Source organism: Spodoptera frugiperda, chromosome 5, assembly GCF_023101765.2.
Source record: "Spodoptera frugiperda isolate SF20-4 chromosome 5, AGI-APGP_CSIRO_Sfru_2.0, whole genome shotgun sequence".
Lineage (NCBI taxonomy): Eukaryota > Metazoa > Arthropoda > Insecta > Lepidoptera > Noctuidae > Spodoptera > Spodoptera frugiperda.
In genome coordinates this window covers 5151115-5170851 of record NC_064216.1, presented here as the reverse complement: position 1 = coordinate 5170851, position 19737 = coordinate 5151115, and the positions used below count along the sequence as shown (strand labels likewise).

The window sequence follows — 19737 nt, the reverse complement described above, 5'->3', positions numbered from 1 at the left end:
GGTTATTATTAGGTCTCATATTTTTACATCTGGGATTCAAATAAACAATCAAACGAAAGAATAAGTACTCACCGAACAATATCTTTGATCTTATACCCTCAATCACAGTTTTATTCCAAATTATTCGCACAGATTTAAAGCAATATTCAGCTAAATTGATTTATACTAGACGTTTACTACTTAATTTCAATAAATCTCACTCTTTTGCTATCTATATTTAACTAGTTACGTACACTAAAACCTTAAAAACTATTGACTGCATTATTCACAACATTGTAGTAAAATTTACAATAATTTACAATGTGACGGTACTATTTTGCACGCCGCATTTCCACTGATTGTGAAACACGGAAAACGAAAACGCGCCGTCTAGCCAGCATTTTTCTAAAAGGCTTCTTCCCGCGCATGCGTCAAATCTTAGAGGTTATCTACTTTCCCTGTCACTTTCTCTGCTAGTAGAAAGAGAGGGATGTATCCTAGAGCAACATGCGCAGTGTTATTGATGAAAATTTTGGCGGGAAAACACGCCACCTGGGGTGATCCTTTGGCGTCACGTGATTGGTTGAAATATTGTGAGCTGTGTCGTGCGGGTTTTATGAGAAATATTTTTTGCTGCGGAATATAGAATGCGCAATGGTAAACGATATTGCATGCAGACACTATACTGACTATGCGGTTAATTGTTAGCATAGTTGGAATCGATAATGCTAATATTATACATGCTAGTCTAGCACAGATGTTTGTAGGTAAGGGGTCATAAAATACAATTCCTGGTGAAGGTCTTCGGTTCGATTCCCGGAGCGGAATGTTTTTGATGGTTTCGACTACTAACGTAGGTATGTAGTTTTTAAACATGAATCTACTTCTAGAACAAGACTGCCTGGTTGTGCCATGGAATAAAATTACCAAACTCACAAATATCATAGTTTTTTTGCGGAAAATTAAGTTTTTAAACGCACCCACGACGACAGAAGAAAGTCTTGTAAGGCAAAGTTTTTTTACAGTTAAATAAAAACAAACTCGCATGTATTTTTTACACAAAATCCTTTATTTAATTAATACCTAACAATTGTTTACAAAAATATTTAAACTAACATTTAAAATAGTACAACACATTAACTATATTAAAAACAAATATTATCCTACAAATTAATATTAGTTACCTATACAAACTAAAGTAAATAAGCAATAGTAAATTTAAAATTAGTAATTATTAGTAAATAATAAATTATTAGTATTAAATTAAATCATAAGATAGGAAGAGCCTCGAATGATATAGTAGGTAATGGTATATATCATTCAACTTACTAGGCTTTGAGGTTTAAATATTAGTGCACTTTGCGTAACCAGGAACCGTTGGTTTCTGGTAATAAGCAGGATCTGGCTGAGGCCCAACTCGACTGCGCAGTGTCCTTTGTAACATCAAATTTCTGGCATATTCACGCGGATTCACCATCTTACTATCTTTCATCCGCCAACCGTAATCCCAACTAGAACATTCTGGAAGGTAGAATCTCTTTTCTGGCAATAATTTGTACCTCTCCTTGAAGTATCGTTCTCTAGCTAAAGGTACTTTCGATTTTAATAGCACTTTTTTTAGCTTAGGGTCTACTGGACGCATTATAGGGTCTGGATTTAGGTCGTTATCTGGTCTGGCAAGTCTAGGATCTTCTTCGGCATCGCCAAGACCTATTTTGATGAGTGAATGGTCGTGTAGCATGTTCGCTACACCCGGTATAGTTCTGGCGTCTCTGCAGGGCACTTTTCTGCGATTGACTGCTGAGTCTATGTGATCCCTAACAGTCATAGGCATAACTCCCAACATAGTATGTTTATATACGTCTTCTACATAGTGGTTCTTTGGTTCCCTGTCAAGAGTAATTGCTTTTTTCAATTTATCTGTGTTTTTGCTAATCCAGTGCACACGGATATGTTTTTCTTTTTCGTATGCTTCTTTTAAAACTCTTATGATAGCGGGGTTTGTTAAATCCATAGGCATATTGAATTGGTTGGTGAAATATTAACTTCCTATGAATTATTGAAGAAAATATTTAGGTTGTTTTATTTGTAGTTACAGTATCTAGGCCTTTTGACACTGAAGTTTAAAACGGTTTACTTATCTTCCTAGCAAGAAGTTTGTATCTTAGAATCAGAATAAATTTTTGTTATGTACCTTATGGTTACCTTGCAGTTACTCAAGTAAGAAGAATTATTGTATTTTATAGATTTTCGAAATTCGAACTGAAAGTATAGTGTCGAAGCATATCCGGAACTAGGTTTCACTATCAACTTTCTATCAATACGCCTTTACTTTTCTAAGTGTATTTCCATAGAGTCGTCCCATATACTTATTATACTCTTTGGTTTTATGTCCTAAGATGTCGAAGGTTGTAGGTTACAGCCAGGAAAATACAGAGCGCCATCTAGTATTATGCGTTGGTATTTCTTTAACTTTGAAGTCACTCGTCAGTCCCATGAAGCAAATACAAAGTGTAGGTGTCTTTGTATTTGCTTCATGGCCAGTCCACCGTTCACGTAGCCCATACCTAATAGGTACTATAGACGATGCATTATATAAATAAAAACCATACATTATTTCAAAATTTGTTTAATCATAAATAAATAACATTTTTGTTTGGAACAAAACAACCTCCATAATTATTCACACACCATACAACTCGTCATTTAGTGAATTACAATTATTAATTTTCTAATTACTTTCTAATAATACTTACAGTAACCTTAAAATTAATGTTGTACATAGTTTTATAACCACAATTAATTTGAGATTTTCATCATGTAAATATCTAATGCTTATAGAGAGAATTATTCCAATTACAAAATATATTTTTATTTTTTTCAATTTTAACTTCATGGAGGATTTGGTCATATATTTTTTTTTATTTAATATAATAATTATAATTATATTAATAGAAGATCGAAATAGTGACGTAACAAGTCGAGAATTGTTTTGCTTCCAATTGTGAAGCATTGTATAGAGATGAAAACGATTTCATTGTTATAATAAAATGTTTTACAACTTTGTAAATAATGAAAGTTTTAATCATAGATGTCGTACTCAATAGACTATAATTAGGAACCTTCTTTCATTAGGACACCATGCTACAATCAGGTAGCGCAACCAACAAAAGGTATACAGTTGTATTTAGTAGCTAGTTCACTTGGTGTCAACTTGGTTGGTTACAACTAAGGTCGTCATTCGATAACGGTGTCCAAATGATATAAACCCTATTCAGATACATAATCTAAAAAGAGTTATCTGCAAGATTAATTACATCAATAAAATGCTTTATTGGATCGGACGAAACTATGGAAGGTAGAGAAAAGCATTTCGGTAAAATGAAAAAAAAAAACATGTCCATGAATAAACACAGACTGGATGGTACTGTGTACTGTGTTAGTAAAAGGATAACTTGGAATAAAATAAAATAAGAAAGAAAAGTAGGGAAAAATGGAAATGAAATACTTTAAGTTGTTTTCAACACTTCCCAAAAATATGAAATAAGTAGATATTGCAACGTAGCATACCCATCGTTCCTCCTTTATGAAATTTAGCTATAGTAGTGCCATCTAGTTGATACAGTTGTATAGACACTTTTCCTCCTTGTAAATATGTATACGAATACGACATCTACGATCAAAACTAATATCTATTGTTAAATTTTTATACATCAAGAAGTACAAAAAAACGAACGAACATAAGACATGATTTGAAAGTCAAATTTAGCAAAAGACTAGAAGAACAACTACTAGCGTATGTCCATTTTATAAATACAATGCTTGCAAAAACATTGTAACGAAGGTTATTGTTTTGCTCACTAGATGTCGCTAATTACAATTAGTGTTACGGCTCTGCCGCGTAAGTATGTTTATCCAATCACTGTTGATGTTAAAAATAGAATGTCCAATCGTGTGACACTAAATGATTCTCTATTGGACATTAGCGCTATCTGATGAGCAAAAAATGTTAGTCTTCTAATATTTATAAAAAGGACATAAACAATAAATTCTGTATGTAGATTATATATAATTGACACTTTTTTTTCCTATAAAACCTTACTGGACAAAACAAACAAAATGGAGGCAAAAATCTATTTTTAAAATCGAAAATAGAATTGGAATGGATCAGAGGGTGCCGTAACTGTCTTGAAAAATCAATGCGAGGCCACAGTTCCTATAAGCAGATAAAAATATAATCCCGACTAATAATCGTATTCAGCAACTTGATTTAAATATCTAATCCCATTGAAATAAAGTCTATTTTTACGTGCATACTTCCATCGAATTACTGCATACAATTAAACGAGTATATAGAAACAAAATTATCCATGTAGGTACAATTAATAGAGAAAACCCGAATTTATAATAAGTACTTAGCAAAATTACAACACGTTAGTATTACAGTATTTATAACATTGATTAATTATTTACAAAACATTACGTTGTGCTACTGTAGAATTATCATTTGACATTACTTACACAAACTGTCGCAAGTGCATTACATAATTCCCCACACACACACATAATCAGAGGTTTAATAATAGAATTTAATAATAATTTAAATTTCATATGAAATACAAAGTATGAAAGAATTAATGATAGATCCGAATAATAAAACAAATAAAGATTTTTAGTATAACATCTACATAAAAACTTTTTGGTATTTTGGTCATATATCAACTACGTCACGACAGTTAGGCCCTGTTTTGTTACACTTACTGCGGTCAGCGCGGATTAGAGTATTCTATTTAAACGTCGAAATATTTATGTTTCTATGAGAAATTGAATATTTCATTAGCTGTAGGTAATATTATTATTATGTATGTATCTTAAATGATACCAAAACTATCGACACACGAAACAACTTCATGTAATACGTAGTAGGAATAGACGAATGAGGTAAATTAAAAACATTACATACCTATTTGTAAAATTTCCTCTTATAGGTACTTAAAAATTGTAAAGCTACATAATGAAGTGTATAAAAATAGTGCGGCGATGGTCATGACAACTTATCGATAATTACGCCATGCGTTTAGATAAATTTCAAATTCGACTAAATCATCTATTTACTAAACGAATATCACACAACTGTCGGTTGAAAATCGCGTGAACTGCATATTATATATTCACGTAATCGCCCAACATTCCAAGCGGACCAATAGGATACATGAAAATGAGAATATAAACAAATGGACAACCACGCAAAATTACAAATAAATTCATACTAAAATGCATTACGAACGAACCATGAATTAACTTTAAAATGAAGTGAATTTTATTTGTTAGTTGTGCTAGATGCTTAGAAACTTAGAGTTCTAATTCTAACATCCTAAATGGACGATTTGGCTTCGCTATTGGCCTTTGAAACGTGGGAGCACTAACAACCCGCCTGTACACTTTATCACATTGTCCTTAGCGGGATTTAATAGTCATTAAGCGGACAGAACTTGTTGGGGTCTCGGAGAGTGAGGACGTTGTTGCACAGAAGTCCTACGACGGGGTTCTCTAGATTCTCGTACTTGGAGTTTGTTTCTGAAGAGAGGCTGACAGCACCGCTGCTATCTCCCTCATACGTGTTCTCTGTATCATCGACGTTCTGTGAGCTGATGCTGGATTTATCGTTTCTCTCCGGTTCCTTGTCAAGTCCGTAGTCGAACTTTTCCCCGCTGTCGTTGTTGGCGAGGTCGATCCAGTGGCCGCGATTACTCTTTACTCTGTCAAGCATCGGCTGTAGAGCCGGCGATAGGACTGCGAATGCCTGGAAATGGAATAAAAAGTATTATTATTTAGTCTTTCTATAAGAGCAATCTTTAGGTGAATCAGGATTAGTTGGTAGGTAGTGAATGAAATATTACCTCGTATATAGGCAAGCAGATCGTATCGATGAATTTGACTTGCATAGCAGGGAGTTCGTCTTCTTTATCTCTGTTCATTATGTCCTGAAATTTAAAACAATCTTATGTTATCATCATATCGTAATTATTCTTTAATACACAAAAAAATATACCTAATTTTGATTGTTTTGACATGAATGAAGTATCAAATTCACTTACGATAGGCGTCAAATTCAAGTTCTGTCGCTCCAGATCTCCTTGTCGGAAGAATTCCCCGGCAACAAGGGCAGCGACTCGTCGTTCCACGGGCCATGGCTTGGTGATCGCGGCGAGATCGCAAGCGGTCATCAGCATTGCTCGCAGGAGACCGCGGCGGTCCTCACACTCACCCCAGTTCGGAGTCACCTGGCGCTCCGTGCTTACCAGCTCAATGAAGGCCTTGCGTTTGCTGTTAATGAGGATAGGATACATTTTAGTATGTGTAGTACTGGAAAATTAGTGTACCTAGCTCTTGAGAAGCAGGATTGGTCTGATTAGACCGTTGCTGAACGGCTGAATTTATGCTAAATGTTCGTCGTCGTCCAATCTTACAACTTGAAAATACGAAGAGGCACTGCGTTTTAGCGATGCGTATCCTTACGGGGCGCAATTTTTTTTGTCTTTGATATTAGAGAGAGGCTTGACACCAGGCATTATTTTTAATTCCAAAGTTTAGAATCGAATCCACCAAAGCTATGTTGGAACATAGAATTAACAAAGTAATAGATTTGAGACGCGTCTGGTCAATCTAGCTTTGAATCCATTATTATAAAAGTTATTTAGAAATCTTACCTAAAATACACAGCCAAATCAGTAGAGAGGATAGCATCTTCGAGCACTTTGACGACTTTCTCGTAATCATCAGAGGATAAGTTGAGCAGGATCTGGTTTCCAGGCGAGTTGAGGATCATGAGACATTGGTCGAAGTGGTGGTGCTCCATCGTGGAAGTGGAGTACAGCTGAGCCAAAGGTGATGATGCCCTGGAATAAATAGGATTGTCATTAAAACATATGTCCAGTGGAACGAGGTACATAATAAATTCAATAAACTGTTTCTCGGTTTGATTGGGGTAAAACAGTGATTTTTTCTTTTAATACATTCTGAAGTCCAAAAACGTAGCCTAATGTTCAGAAAACATCAGATGGTTGCGTAATGCTCACCGCTGCCACACAAACTCTTGATTACGGGCCCCTGGCCTAGCTCGAAACTAGTCGAGTTACCTCGATAAACACTTACGCGACTAATAATATAAAAACACGATAAACACTTACGTGACTACATGTACGTGTATAGAAACTACTCACTTGATCTGAAACGAATTATTGGTCCCCCGATGATCAAGGTCGTGGCACAGGCAGCCGATGATGAGCGCCAGGCACTCCAGCTCCCCGAATATCTTCCACCACTGCGTCTCCTGAAGCAAGGCCACACATTACTCGAGTTTGAACATACCTTCGCAATGATTTTATTATAACTTTCGTTGGACATACTAAATTAATTATTATGCTCATAAATATGGACGTGTAATAAGCCTAGCATGGCTTGAAACTAGTCAAGTTCCTCGTCAAACAGTTACGTGAGTACGCCGATAACATAATAAAGTCTTTGCAAATCTGAGCTGATTAGTTTCACATAACATCTTGCCAACATTATTCTCTAAAGAGATACGAGCAGACAGCTTGTCAAGATTATTGTAACAGCTGAACTCTTGATATTACAAACTTCAGCTAAGTATACTCAAATTGGGGTTTAAACCAGGATTTCTTAGTTGCAAAAGAAAATCAACCAAAGAACAAAGTCCTAGTTCTAGTCTTTGACTGCCAATAGAAAACTGTTAAAGGCAAATCCTTCGCTAACGTCGGTCACCGGTGACCACCATGGCGTTCAAAGTCAAAGTCAAAGCATTTATTTCAATTAATCCTAAATAAGGCACTTTTGAAACGTCAAATTGAATTGTCCGTCAGTCTGTCTGTCAGTGAAGCTAGGCGCTCGTTCCAAAGTGTAGCTTCGAATGGAGAAGAACGTTCAATATGTTACAGGTGCATCTTAAAAAACTCACCGTTAAAATAGCGAACATCATCTGCGCGACGTTGAACGCGTGCCTCCAATTGTGGTACGTTACATTGCGGTAATTCTTCTTCACACTCAACAGCCATCGGCAGAGCACGCTGTAATCTATGTGAAACCGCTCCACAAAGTCGAGGTCTAGGAACATACGGAGACACGCCCGCAACGTGTCATCGTCCGTCATCTCGATGTCATCGAAAGCGAGCTCATGAAGACTGAAGTGGGCGGACGAAGGTATTCTCAACGTCTGTGAAAAAAAGTAAAAGAACATTACATTAATTTCTATAATTACCGATTACTCTAGCGTGTGTATGTAGTTTTGACTGGAATTGTGTTGTGTATCGAAGAATAATTCCTATGTGTTCAAACTATAAAATTAACGATATCACCATCATCATCAGCCGAGAGACGTCCACTGCTGAACAAAGGCCTTCCTCTTAGTCCTCCACGTAGAACGACAAGCCGCCACAATTTAACGATATGTAATATGTTGGAATAGTTTTATCGCTATCATTTTAAGAACAGTCCCTATTTTGTTATCTCCCAAATGTCACAATTTCCCTAGAAATTCCTCTAGGGAAATCCAAACGATAAAATTGTAGGTATGGTTTTTACATTTCGATATGTTATCATCATTTAACTATAAAAAATACTATCTGAATTTCAATTACGCGAACTCACAGTAAACACTTAAATTATCCCAGATTTCTCCCAATCACACATCAAAATCACACACAAGCCAACCATTTAGTAATTAATTTAAACAGAGCTGTTTATTAAAACGGTTAAAATAATTACCGTCGAGTCGCACGGCAAATGAATGCCCATTATCAATAAATATTAAGTCAATTACGTGAGCATTGCGGTTCTATATGAAATGGTCCACGTGAGTGACGCGTGGAATTTAATTACCGCATACAAGACTTCAGGTACGTATTAAAATGGCTGAAACAATGTGACCAACTCTGCGAGAACTTCGGGCTATGCTAACAGGCCTCCAGCGGTTTAATGGAAGTGATTAAGCTCGTAAGTTTTTAGGAGCACGTAATTGTTTTACTTGATAGCGCAATTGTAGTAAGAATAAAGTTACATTGTCTTGTTTTACCATTTTACAAATTACTTTGTTTGTTTAAGTACTGTTCTACTAAGTTCACTTTAGGAGAAACGTAGGTGAGTATGGGTACGAGTTTAAAAGTAAAACTACCTATATAATATATGCAGATCAATAATCAATATTATTACTCTGGTATTGAAATATTCACTTAACATAAAGCTACATGTGAAATATAGAATACTCGTTTGAAAGTTCAAAAAACTAAAAATTCTAACGCATATTAAAACAAGTCGCTGTCTAATTAAAATATTAAATAGGCACAGAAAAGCAATTACATTGAAGAATTTTTCGTACAAATTGAATACGAAACCTCATTTCTGACAACGCTCGAGGCAAAGCCGGTAGTACCAACTTTCAGTGAGCAATCATGAACCAAGTTTGAAACAAACCTGTTAACATAAACATGTTCATCTAATTACACTTTGAGTTTGTTAATTATATGACTGGCTGAGGCATTCGCTCCGAGGTACCAACTTTGTAAACTACATGCAAGAACATACGACCTGGCACACACATCGAACACTTCTGCAATCTGTTTAAAACCCTAATGAACACGATTGTGAACCCTAGATACATCTAGATTGAGTTTATATTCCCGTGTGTAGTTCCAACAGATTACTGCATCATGACCATTTGTGTTGTGAACTCACCCGTAGCCGTTGAGCGTCGTCTAATGATGCGGATGCGTGGTAACTTAGTACCTGCAATCAAACAAATTACTTATTCATCTAAAAATGTACCTTATGTAACTAACTTTAGGGGAAATAGTAGCTTAATACAAGTAAAACTGTCACAATAAAATTTTAGTAGCGTATAATAATAATACGTTAAGTGTGAAGTTGGAGTTTGGACTAGTGCCAGATGAATGTAGGCGGTTTGTTCTGTAGAATAATGGACAATTATTATCTAGCCCAGTTAGCCTTAAGGTCTACTCAGTCTGAAGGCCTTAACTAAAACAATTAGGGTATATTATTTTTCGAGTCCAAACTATACACCAAAAAGCCAACGCTACAAGCTACGATAGTGACGACAAAAGACTTAATTTAATAAACAATGGAAAGTGCAGCAAATTTTCATATTGAAGATAATAAAGAAAAAACGCTAAAATCGATCTTAATAATGATCATATTAGTATTAGAGATGATTGTTAAGACAATGATAGTACTTACGTCTAAAGTAACACTCTGCTTGGCCATAGCGGTGATAGCCTTCTCGTACATATGCGTGTTATGTATGCCCATACCGCAGAATATCGCGAACGCTTCAACGAAGTTCTCGTCGTTCTTCGTAAACAGGAGCTCATCAAATTTGTTGATTAACTGCAAAAGTAGGTAAAGATAATAATTTAAAACAATCAAGTAAAGAATATAAGGGAAAATTGCACTTTCATATTTTTAAAGACCACAGTTTTATTGTACAATATTTGAAAAACAGAAAGGTAAAACGGTTTTAAGAACAATGACTGACGATTGACTCGTCACTAATGTCCTTTTTTAATTAACGACTTTTTAAAAATAATAGATCTCGCTGTTATTTGGGGCCCCCTGCTGTTCATTTTTGTCACAAGATGTGGTGACGATGACGTCTAAAATATTAAACTTTAGCTCTTAAAATATAATTTTGTTCAAGAAAATAGTGTTATTATAGAGTAACAATAGAATTAACATCTCGCGTGAAACTTTTTATGAAGAAACCATCTGTTCATTAAAATTTACGATGTTTTAGTATGCTGATATATTAAGCTGCTATAATTCGTTTTACCAACAAACTTGAATTAACAACTGTTGTGATAACAAAAACATTTTCCAAGTTTTCTAGCAGACACACAACCGCAAGACGTCTCCATAGTTTTAAGATTTCTTCGAACTACTTAGCAATTTAAGAAAGGATTTTAATACAAAATGAAGTCTCGAATTCTTTACAAAGTAAAATTCAAAACAAATTAAGAATATCAGACTATAATATTGTAGATAGTTTTGTTGACGAAAGAAGTAAGAAGGGAGACTATGAAACCAGAATGCTTTATTTTGATGAGGGTGCCATCATTGACAATACAAACAAATTCAATTATTCCACGAATTCAGTGGCACGATAATGAACAGCGAACAAGCCTACAAACGCCGTTAAATATGTAACATGTCTGTAGGTAATATTTCATTGTTATATTAAGTAAATTTTTGTGTTGGTACATGAAAATAAAAATAAACATAAAACTCCACATTATACAACAACAGAAGCTTTTAACAGAACTCATTTCATTTTCCAAGTTAAACAAGTAATTTGGCAATTTGATAAAATGTTGTATATGGAGGTTCCTACATGTTTTTCCTACAACGATATAAAGTAAGTAGGGCCCTGCTTCCTTTACATATGGGCCAAAAAGAATGAATGTATCATCAACAAACATAGCGGATAATGCAAACAAAGAATAAAACCACAAAGAGCAACATACACAAGAAATAGGCCGTAACAGTTTCACTAATGAGTATTTATTCAAAAAACAAAATATAAGAAAGATGGCTGCAGCCGTAACTTATAACACATTTGGAGTGTAATAAAAAATATTGTTGTCGCATTGCGGAAAATTTTAATGTTTTATACAGATTCACATTAAACTGTGTTTTATCTTCCGCGTTTGCTATATCTTATTCATTTTAATCTGCCTCCTCTTCATAATCTGGCTTGCTTTATTTCATTTTTACTGTTTTAATATCTTTGGTGTCAAATTCTTTTAACGGTTGACGCTGACTGAGTAATTTATGCTTACGCGTTGGAAGTTTTCCCGAGATAAAACTTCGGCGGCAGACGCTTAAATCCAAAATTCAACAAACGAAGAAGACTTGTACCTACATGTCTGTGTACCTACATAATTTAGGAGTTAATTAGTAAAATGTACCTAGATACGAGCTAAATTCTGTCTGCTATGTAGGCAGTGTCTCTTTGTAGTCTTTCACATCTCCGCAATGCGATGTTTTTACTACAAACTGTAACAACTCTTTGAATTTTTCATTTATTTTACGTGACCAAATTTTATTAACGACACGTTTTCGAACAAATCCAGTCACTGTGGAATCGTTTGGCTATTTTTATGTGTGCAATTACCATATTTTATCACATTTTTGGCACAGTGTAGGTAATTAAGTTTACATTAAGCTTCCCTTGCGAGTTCCAAGTAAAAATAAATGCGTCTCTAGAGTAAAGTGACAAAAGTTTTTGTTAAAATCTCAAACTTACCTGAATGACTCCGATAATCCTCCCCTCGGAATTCTTAATGGCCATGCAAAGTATTGTGTTGTGTTTAAATCCGGTGCCTTCGTCGACGGACGGATCAAAACGGGGATCTAAATAGGCATCCGGAATGTTCACAGTCTGAAAACATAGAGAAAATGTTATTCCCACAGACGAAGTGGTGTTAACTGACTATAATGTACCCGCAAGCTCTCACTTAACCTTTCAGAGAATGAATACGCTCCCGACCTACACGAGCATACGTATAAACCACTCCGCGAGACAATTTTAATGAACCCCTGTGAATTAGTTGAAAAGCACTTAGGGACTTTAAAATTACTGCATATCTTTAAGCCGTGGAAAATTAATTCTTTAATAGCGACCTTAGTTCTCGGTGTACAGAATAATGGGTTTTAGTCCTATTTTAAGTTTAAGCCTGTACAAAAAGACTTGAAACTTATTGTTCTGTCTACATATACCTAAGAGTTATTCATACATATATATCATCTAAGTGAATGTCTCTAACTTTATCTCCAGAAGACTTTGATCGTAACTTCCATTTTTTATTTAATGTAACTAGATACAAAACTTTTACACAATTACAGGAAGACCGATCACTTTCCAACAAAGAAGACTAAACCTAAACAGTGCACAATTAAATTCAATTTAGAATACACCAAGTACAACGTGCAAGTTACCCAAGTTCGTTTACTCTAATATTATATATAGTCCCCTAATACGTATCATAGTTATTAAGCTGACGTGGCTTCGTGGTCTAACAACCGTTGGAGCGCTGAAGTTGACTAAGATCGTTAGCTAGAGTGCTCTGGACAAGTCACACAGTGCTCCAAGATGAAGTGAGTTTTGCTTCAGAGACAAAAGATAGCAAAGTGATCAAAAGACAGATTTGTGCAATCAAGAATGTAGCTTGAAGCATAGTTATTTTGGTTTTAGATAAATATTTTTTTGTCTAGTGTTATTGTTGTCACAATTGCACTAAACTCACTCCTGCTCAAATCGAAAAGTTTAACTAAATAATTTCATTAAGAAATTTGCTTGTACGTAAACAATCCTTCACAAAATTCTCCAATCATTCTCTGTTTCCTAAACCTACGCTCAAAATAACCTCAAAAAATAAAACAATCAAAAAGTCTCACCTCGCCTGTAGTAGCGACATATCCCGTAATGCCAATGTTGATAGGAAACCGACTCTCGTAAGGTGAGGTCCTAGGAGTACCGAGGTCGGTGTCATCGCCAGCCTCCAGGTCGAAGACACGGGAGAAACTTCCCTTCGATGCCTCGTGAACTAGGAGTACCTGTAATGAAAGAGACAAACATGAAATATTGCTTACATTTCAAAAACAATGTTTTGGCTTCAATAGTATTCATTGAATTCTAAATATTGAGCTTTCATAACGAAGAAGATTAATAGAAAATATCAACAGAATGTTGTTTTAAACAATAAACAAAAATATATGTAGATTTTCGTAGTATTAATCGGTTAACTCCATATAAAAAGCAATGGAATATTCATATTTATGCAATGTTTTCATGAATTAAATATGGACAATCATAGTCGAAACGGCTTGGCGCGCGTTTCAATATGTTAAACGGATTAAATATTACTGCAGGTACTTCTCTGAGGACTCCTTTATTTAAATGTAAATTAGGTTTACGTAATTTGGAGCTTGACTACGGACGCGGCATAACTGCAATGCAAGAATCTTAAGCAGACCTCAGATTCAACTCGTTTCGTGTTGTTGTTTGCAACAAGCGTGAAATTATTGCAGATTTTGTGCACAGCATTTAGAATATTAAACTGTTTTTATGAATACAAAAGTTTGTGTACACTGAAAGTTTCAAAGAAATTTTATCCCATTGGACCTTAGAGACTGGATTTTGTTGTTACAAAGAGAGAGACAGACACTTCCTTCTAGCCGTGATTCGTCGCGGACGTGCAAACTGGACCCGAGGGTATTGTACCAATAAAACACTAAAGATGTCTGTCTGGCTGCGAACAGACCGCTGTACGCAGGACGCGTAGAAATAGCCACACAAGTGCAATAAGAACACGGCACCTATGATCATCTCCCGACGATGGAACCGGCCCCAGAGATGTTATTACTACTCTAACTGACCATTAACGCTGTATAATATTTTTACGACCAACATGATGACTATTCAATGCTCAGTCTTTATACTATATGAGATTCGAAACGCCAGATAGATGTTATAGGCAGAAAACTTATAGATATTCTCTCATAATAGGACATTATCAATTAACTAGTGTACGCTTTCAAATTGTTTACCGTAGAGGTTAAGCCAAATATTTTAATTGGCATTTACCACGAGCAGAACACACAGTAACGAAAGCAATATTAAACTTCAATATTGTCTTGCAAACAGCGGTAATTGGGAGGCCAAAAACAAAATTCGTTTCGGCCAAGTTTACACTGGCCCCGTCCGATTTAAAATTATTTTTGGGGACTCGATTTGAATGCTAATTTTATTGTAGCCTATATCGTGGGAAATTGACTATGTTAATATTGCGTTGGACAGGGAACACCTGTTCAAGTGTTCATGGTCCATTGAATTAAGTACGTACGTTTGTAGCATGCGTATATGCTTACACCTTTAGAGTGTTATCTAAAATTAACTTGCTTCTAAGCTTAGTCGGCTGAATCTAAGTAATTAGATATCACTGTCGCATCGTAATAATGTTTAGACTTTACAGCTTTAACTGATCCTTCTAATTAATTTAATGAATTTCCTCTGTCCCGAGATTTCTGCTTGATTTACTAGGATTACGATCGTGATACAGTTATACGAGTAGAATACGAGGGGCGCTCGCTGCAATGCGCTTTGTTTTTACTTTACTTAGTTAGTTAAACTCTGTCCGACACCAACGCTTAGTTGAAGGCAAAATGCCAGCAAATATTGTTTTGGCTTTAATAAAACAACTGATGAAATAAATGGAACTTCATACATGCTAAGTAAGAACCGACAACGCAGTAAACTTTCATTTATTGTAGAAGACCGCAATTTGTTAATAGACTATGTTTTGGCCCCAATTTTATAATATTCCGGGTTTTATATTGCAAAAAGTTTAAAATCCGTTAAAATCTTAACTCCATACAAGCTTAGAAAACTCCAGCCAACAATAAACTAAGAATTTCTAAGAAGACCAGACAGAAAAGTATCCGTAAACGTCTGAACGTATTATTTATCACTGAGGTGAAATTTCAATTAGCACTCACACTTTAGATGTTAGTCCTACTTCCAGCACAACAAGCCCCAACTTCCATTAAAGGACGCCGCGTTATTTCTGCACATTGTTCGTTCATAATTGAGTTTTCCTTGGAAACGCTCCAATAAAGTATTTGCCCGAGGGACAGTGGGCTGTCGCGCAATATGATCGGACGCACGTCATTGTGACTTCGATGATCGGCGATAATCTGATGCTTAGTGAATTTGATAGTTCGTCGAAACTGCTATGCTGTTTTGTCGTAGTAAAAGATGTTCTATTTTGTTAGAAATTGAGTTTAATATCATTTTGAGAGCATGTACCTACAGGGAAAATATGATAGATAGTGCTATAGAATATTTAAAGCACGTTTTCGTGATACACGATACGTCTTCTCGCAGTATTCTTTCTAGTCCTTAGTGCGAAGCTACGTTTACAGCAAGTAAATAAATAAAGTACTGAAAGTAGTAAAAATAACAACATTAGTTTCCCATCAGCTAAGTAACATTGGTCGACATAAATGTCCCACACATTACAAGATCAATTCAAATGTAATTACAGCTTAAAACGGCCACAAAACGTTAATCTAAGTGCTGTTAACGTGTCGTATAATCTTGATACTTGTTTGAAACCTTTTCACAGTGTTCCCAAGGGCGAAGATTTTGTTCGCAAGCTTATCGCTTTCCATTCTCATTAGGGCTCATGACACGCTTTTATCTTGATCCTGTGGACTAACCCGACCTCAGTTTAACTTTATTTATTTTAAAGTACATCGTACAATACGGTGTATATGTTTGACAATATCTTCGTTGTTAGTTCAGTCGAGGTCGAGTAAAACCGGTATTTCTCTTTTATGTGAGTAAAAGTGAGTACAACAGCCAAGTACGGGATCTCAGGTCCTTTCAGGTCGAACCTGGATCGAGCAACGTTTTACTCAGCTTCTCAATTTCATAGTACAGAAGATTTACACTACGATATAACATTTATTTAAGTTCCGTCAATATTTGTATCAAAGTGAATTCAGATAAAATAAAATAAACAGAAACATACAAAATCCACTTGATATTCCGTTTACATTATTCCACCTACAGGAAACTCAGAACTTTTCATTTTTATTAAAAATAATCCGATAGCGGCCGCGCGGCGGATTATGCCGTTGAAAACGTAAAGAGCTTTTGTCAATAAATTTTATCACTGAAATTGTACTTATCTGTAAAACACGAGTCTAATCCATCTATCGGATCCATAAGCCTTTAATACACTTGAAATCCTATGAGTACAAACTTCTCAACATTTGTACGTTATTAAAAAATAAGTCATATTTTCCAATAAAAATGAAAGTTGGCAGACATTTTTTTTCTGTAATATTTCAGAGTCGAGGCTATCATTCTCATTACTTGAGTGATGGTATCAATCCATCAGTTTTTATAAGACACTTGGGGTAAGATGCGTGATTATTTTTGGACGTTCTTTGTATGGTCCGTGGATATTTTTATCTTTACTATAAAAGGCCTCGTTTTTGTAGGTAATAGTCGCCAACGAGACTGCTTAACGATATTTCAGTTTAGATTTATTTAACAAAAGTGTGTATACTTTGGTTTTTAGCATCACAATTTTTAGTAAAAAATCTAAGCCTTCAATGGAAAATATGAAATTCTCACCTTATGTTAACAACAAAACAAAGACACTAACAAGTTTTAGGGAAAATCTTCCTACAAACTTTCTTACACGACAAAAATATTTTGACACCATCCCAAAAGTAAATGTAGATTAGCTCGAAATTACTTACTTTGCTATTCATAAGCATGGTTGGAACTAAAACAAGGATAAAGAAACAACCGTTTACAAGTCAGACGCTGTCAATACTGTGCTAAAAAGTGTTCTACAATGTATGCTGAGTATAGAAAGAGCTCGTTTGGAAGAGCGAAGAGCGTTGAAGTGATAAACGACTTTCCATTATGCTTCCCTCACCCTGTAATCATACTATTTGTTGAAGCATTTTGAATGGAAAAACATTCACAAACTTGAAGCGAACAAAGAGAAAAGCTTTTAATTATGTAGCCACGGCCAGTTGGGGGCACAAAGCTAATTTCTTCGAGGTCTCTGATATCGTTTAAGAATAAGATACGTCTGGAAAACTAAGCAGGGTTGAGAATGAAATGCTTATGTTTAGAACATTGTTGTTTCAAGTTCACACTCCAGTTAAGCCCTAGGACTGTCTGAGGTGATGAAACAATAGTTATATGGGATAGTGTTATGTGTTCCACAAGGAATAGCATTTTTTTTATTAGAGAGTAATATTGATTTATACACCACCATTTGTTCATACAAAATACGCATCTATAAATGATATTATCAATGTTTGAATACACTGGCTAAGTCCAGATGTTCGATCGGGAACCAAATCTTAAGGTAAGTGCCTTACGTAACCAGTTTGCTTTACGAAGTTGATGTAACAGAAACGAGAGTGCTATCTTTCAAATATATAATACAAAACCTTCAGGACCTGTTTAGGTGCTTTAGGATGCGCAATCATATAATCGCATTACGAGTAAGAAATGCATTCTGCTTTTATTTTTTTAAATCGTCACAAAGGTTAGGCAGAGGTGCACATACCTCGCTTTTAGCATAGACTTCGACATTTCGCAAAACTGGCTCAAAATGATTGATTTATATACCACATTTGTTCATACAAACAGCCCTACGCATCTATACATTTATGATAATGTATCATATCCCAAGTTTGAATACACTGGCGTAAGTCCAATACTCTGATACATTGTTCGATACAGTATGCCTAAAACAACTGACAGCCAACCAAAGTCTTAAGGGATAAGTGCCAAAACGGTTTTACGTAAACCATTTGCGTCTTGTTCTGTGCGTATATTCGAAGATATTTCGAAGTTATGTAACAGATTTATTAAGATTAAGTATTGGTCGATTATAAGTAAACTGTCTTTTAAATTAATAATACAAAACCTTTAGGATTAGTCTATAACTATTCAAGTAGACAAACAAACCCTTCAGCTTTACTAAATAAACATAGATTTAAAACTGATACTACTTCAGCAAAGACCCCGTAAAAGTAATACACGAACAACACAATGTCCTTTACTTCAAGGTCTGGACCACATACCGATACACATAAACTCTATAGTAAAATACCAAGTCAACATAAAAATATGGAAGCACTTTATCTCGCTACAACAAGCGTGGAAAATTAATACCATCAAGCTGGTATACAAGAGTTATTAAACGTTTTGTCTCGTATCCGAAGCAATGCGGGGAAAATTTAATAAACACTATATCACTTGACTTTAGCACTATGCGGTACTATGTTGTGGTCGCTTACACTGCAGTGGACTTGCGTTAGATTACTTAAACGGCCTATTCAGTGTACAAGTTGGGAACGCTTCGCAAGTTCGCATGCATGTTGTATGGCTCAGACCGTTTGAGCGTTGAAGAGATACCTATATAAACTCATGCTTTAGTTATGTAGGTATATATTCATATGTTACTTATTACTAATAATATAAATGCGTTTGTGAGTTTGTGTGTTTGTTACATAATCACGTCAAAACGGAAACAGGGTTCGGGGTGAAATTTGGTACAAAATTTGGTATAGGGACTTGGGTTTGATAGATTATGATCTGGAAAAACACATAGGCTAGTCTTTATCTCATGGGAACACGGGTGAAGCCGCTGGCAGAAGCTAGTATACAGATATAATCTTTACATGAGCAATTTCTTAGCTTCCACTACATTTATTTAGGTCATCAAAAGCAAGTCGGTTAAGATAACCAACTCCGAAAAATTAATGTCAATTTTGATACAGTTTTAATAAAAACAATTGTTAGTACTTCGTGACTCTGCGCACGCATTGGTACGCACACTATTATAACTAATGTTTCTCCGTACCTTGAAAATTCAAAATTTTTCCTACCACATTTTCCCGGTGACCAATAATTAAGATTTTAATCAGAGATAACTCTCAATTAGTATTCAACCGTTTGCGTAGATGACCGCGATAGCGCCTGGCGCCACCTAGCGGCGTTTCAATCATCATTAGATACCGACGATTAAGTGCACCTTTGCGTATTTATAAGATCACCTTTACCTGATATGAACGTGTTTAAAGTGTCAGTTTTCACTTTACAGTAACAAATTGCATGCCTTTATAAAACAA

General features: G+C 35.4%; 3 protein-coding genes across 12 annotated transcripts in view; all 3 read right to left on the bottom strand.

Annotated features, from left to right (window-relative positions):
* The window catches only part of LOC118271687 (long-chain-fatty-acid--CoA ligase 5), a 56903-nt gene extending 56537 nt beyond the window's left edge, over window positions 1–366 (bottom strand). Inside the window, exon 1 of the mRNA XM_035587835.2 lies at window positions 73–366. The gene's annotated coding sequence lies outside the window, so the exon portion shown is untranslated. The remainder of the gene's footprint in view (window positions 1–72) is intronic.
* Window positions 367–1299: 933 nt separating this feature from the next.
* LOC118271924 (uncharacterized) lies at window positions 1300–2332 on the bottom strand. The gene has a single exon (XM_035588190.2). The coding sequence runs from the start codon at window positions 1997–1999 to the stop codon at window positions 1322–1324; it is 678 nt and encodes a 225-aa protein (XP_035444083.2). The 5' UTR covers window positions 2000–2332; the 3' UTR covers window positions 1300–1321.
* Window positions 2333–2592: 260 nt separating this feature from the next.
* The window catches only part of LOC118272049 (dual 3',5'-cyclic-AMP and -GMP phosphodiesterase 11), a 226378-nt gene continuing 209233 nt past the window's right edge, over window positions 2593–19737 (bottom strand). For 9 of the 10 annotated variants that reach the window (XM_050693591.1, XM_050693595.1, XM_050693587.1 and 6 more), the window contains 10 exons: window positions 13465–13623; window positions 12314–12448; window positions 10249–10398; window positions 9730–9780; window positions 7958–8212; window positions 7203–7312; window positions 6690–6878; window positions 6078–6306; window positions 5880–5963; window positions 2593–5782 (listed from right to left, as the gene is read on the bottom strand). In XM_050693591.1, the coding sequence (XP_050549548.1) occupies window positions 5447–5782; window positions 5880–5963; window positions 6078–6306; window positions 6690–6878; window positions 7203–7312; window positions 7958–8212; window positions 9730–9780; window positions 10249–10398; window positions 12314–12448; window positions 13465–13623 (1698 nt within the window). In that variant the 3' untranslated portion in view covers window positions 2593–5446. The remainder of the gene's footprint in view (window positions 5783–5879; window positions 5964–6077; window positions 6307–6689; window positions 6879–7202; window positions 7313–7957; window positions 8213–9729; window positions 9781–10248; window positions 10399–12313; window positions 12449–13464; window positions 13624–19737) is intronic. The other variant, XM_050693588.1, reaches the window with a different exon arrangement.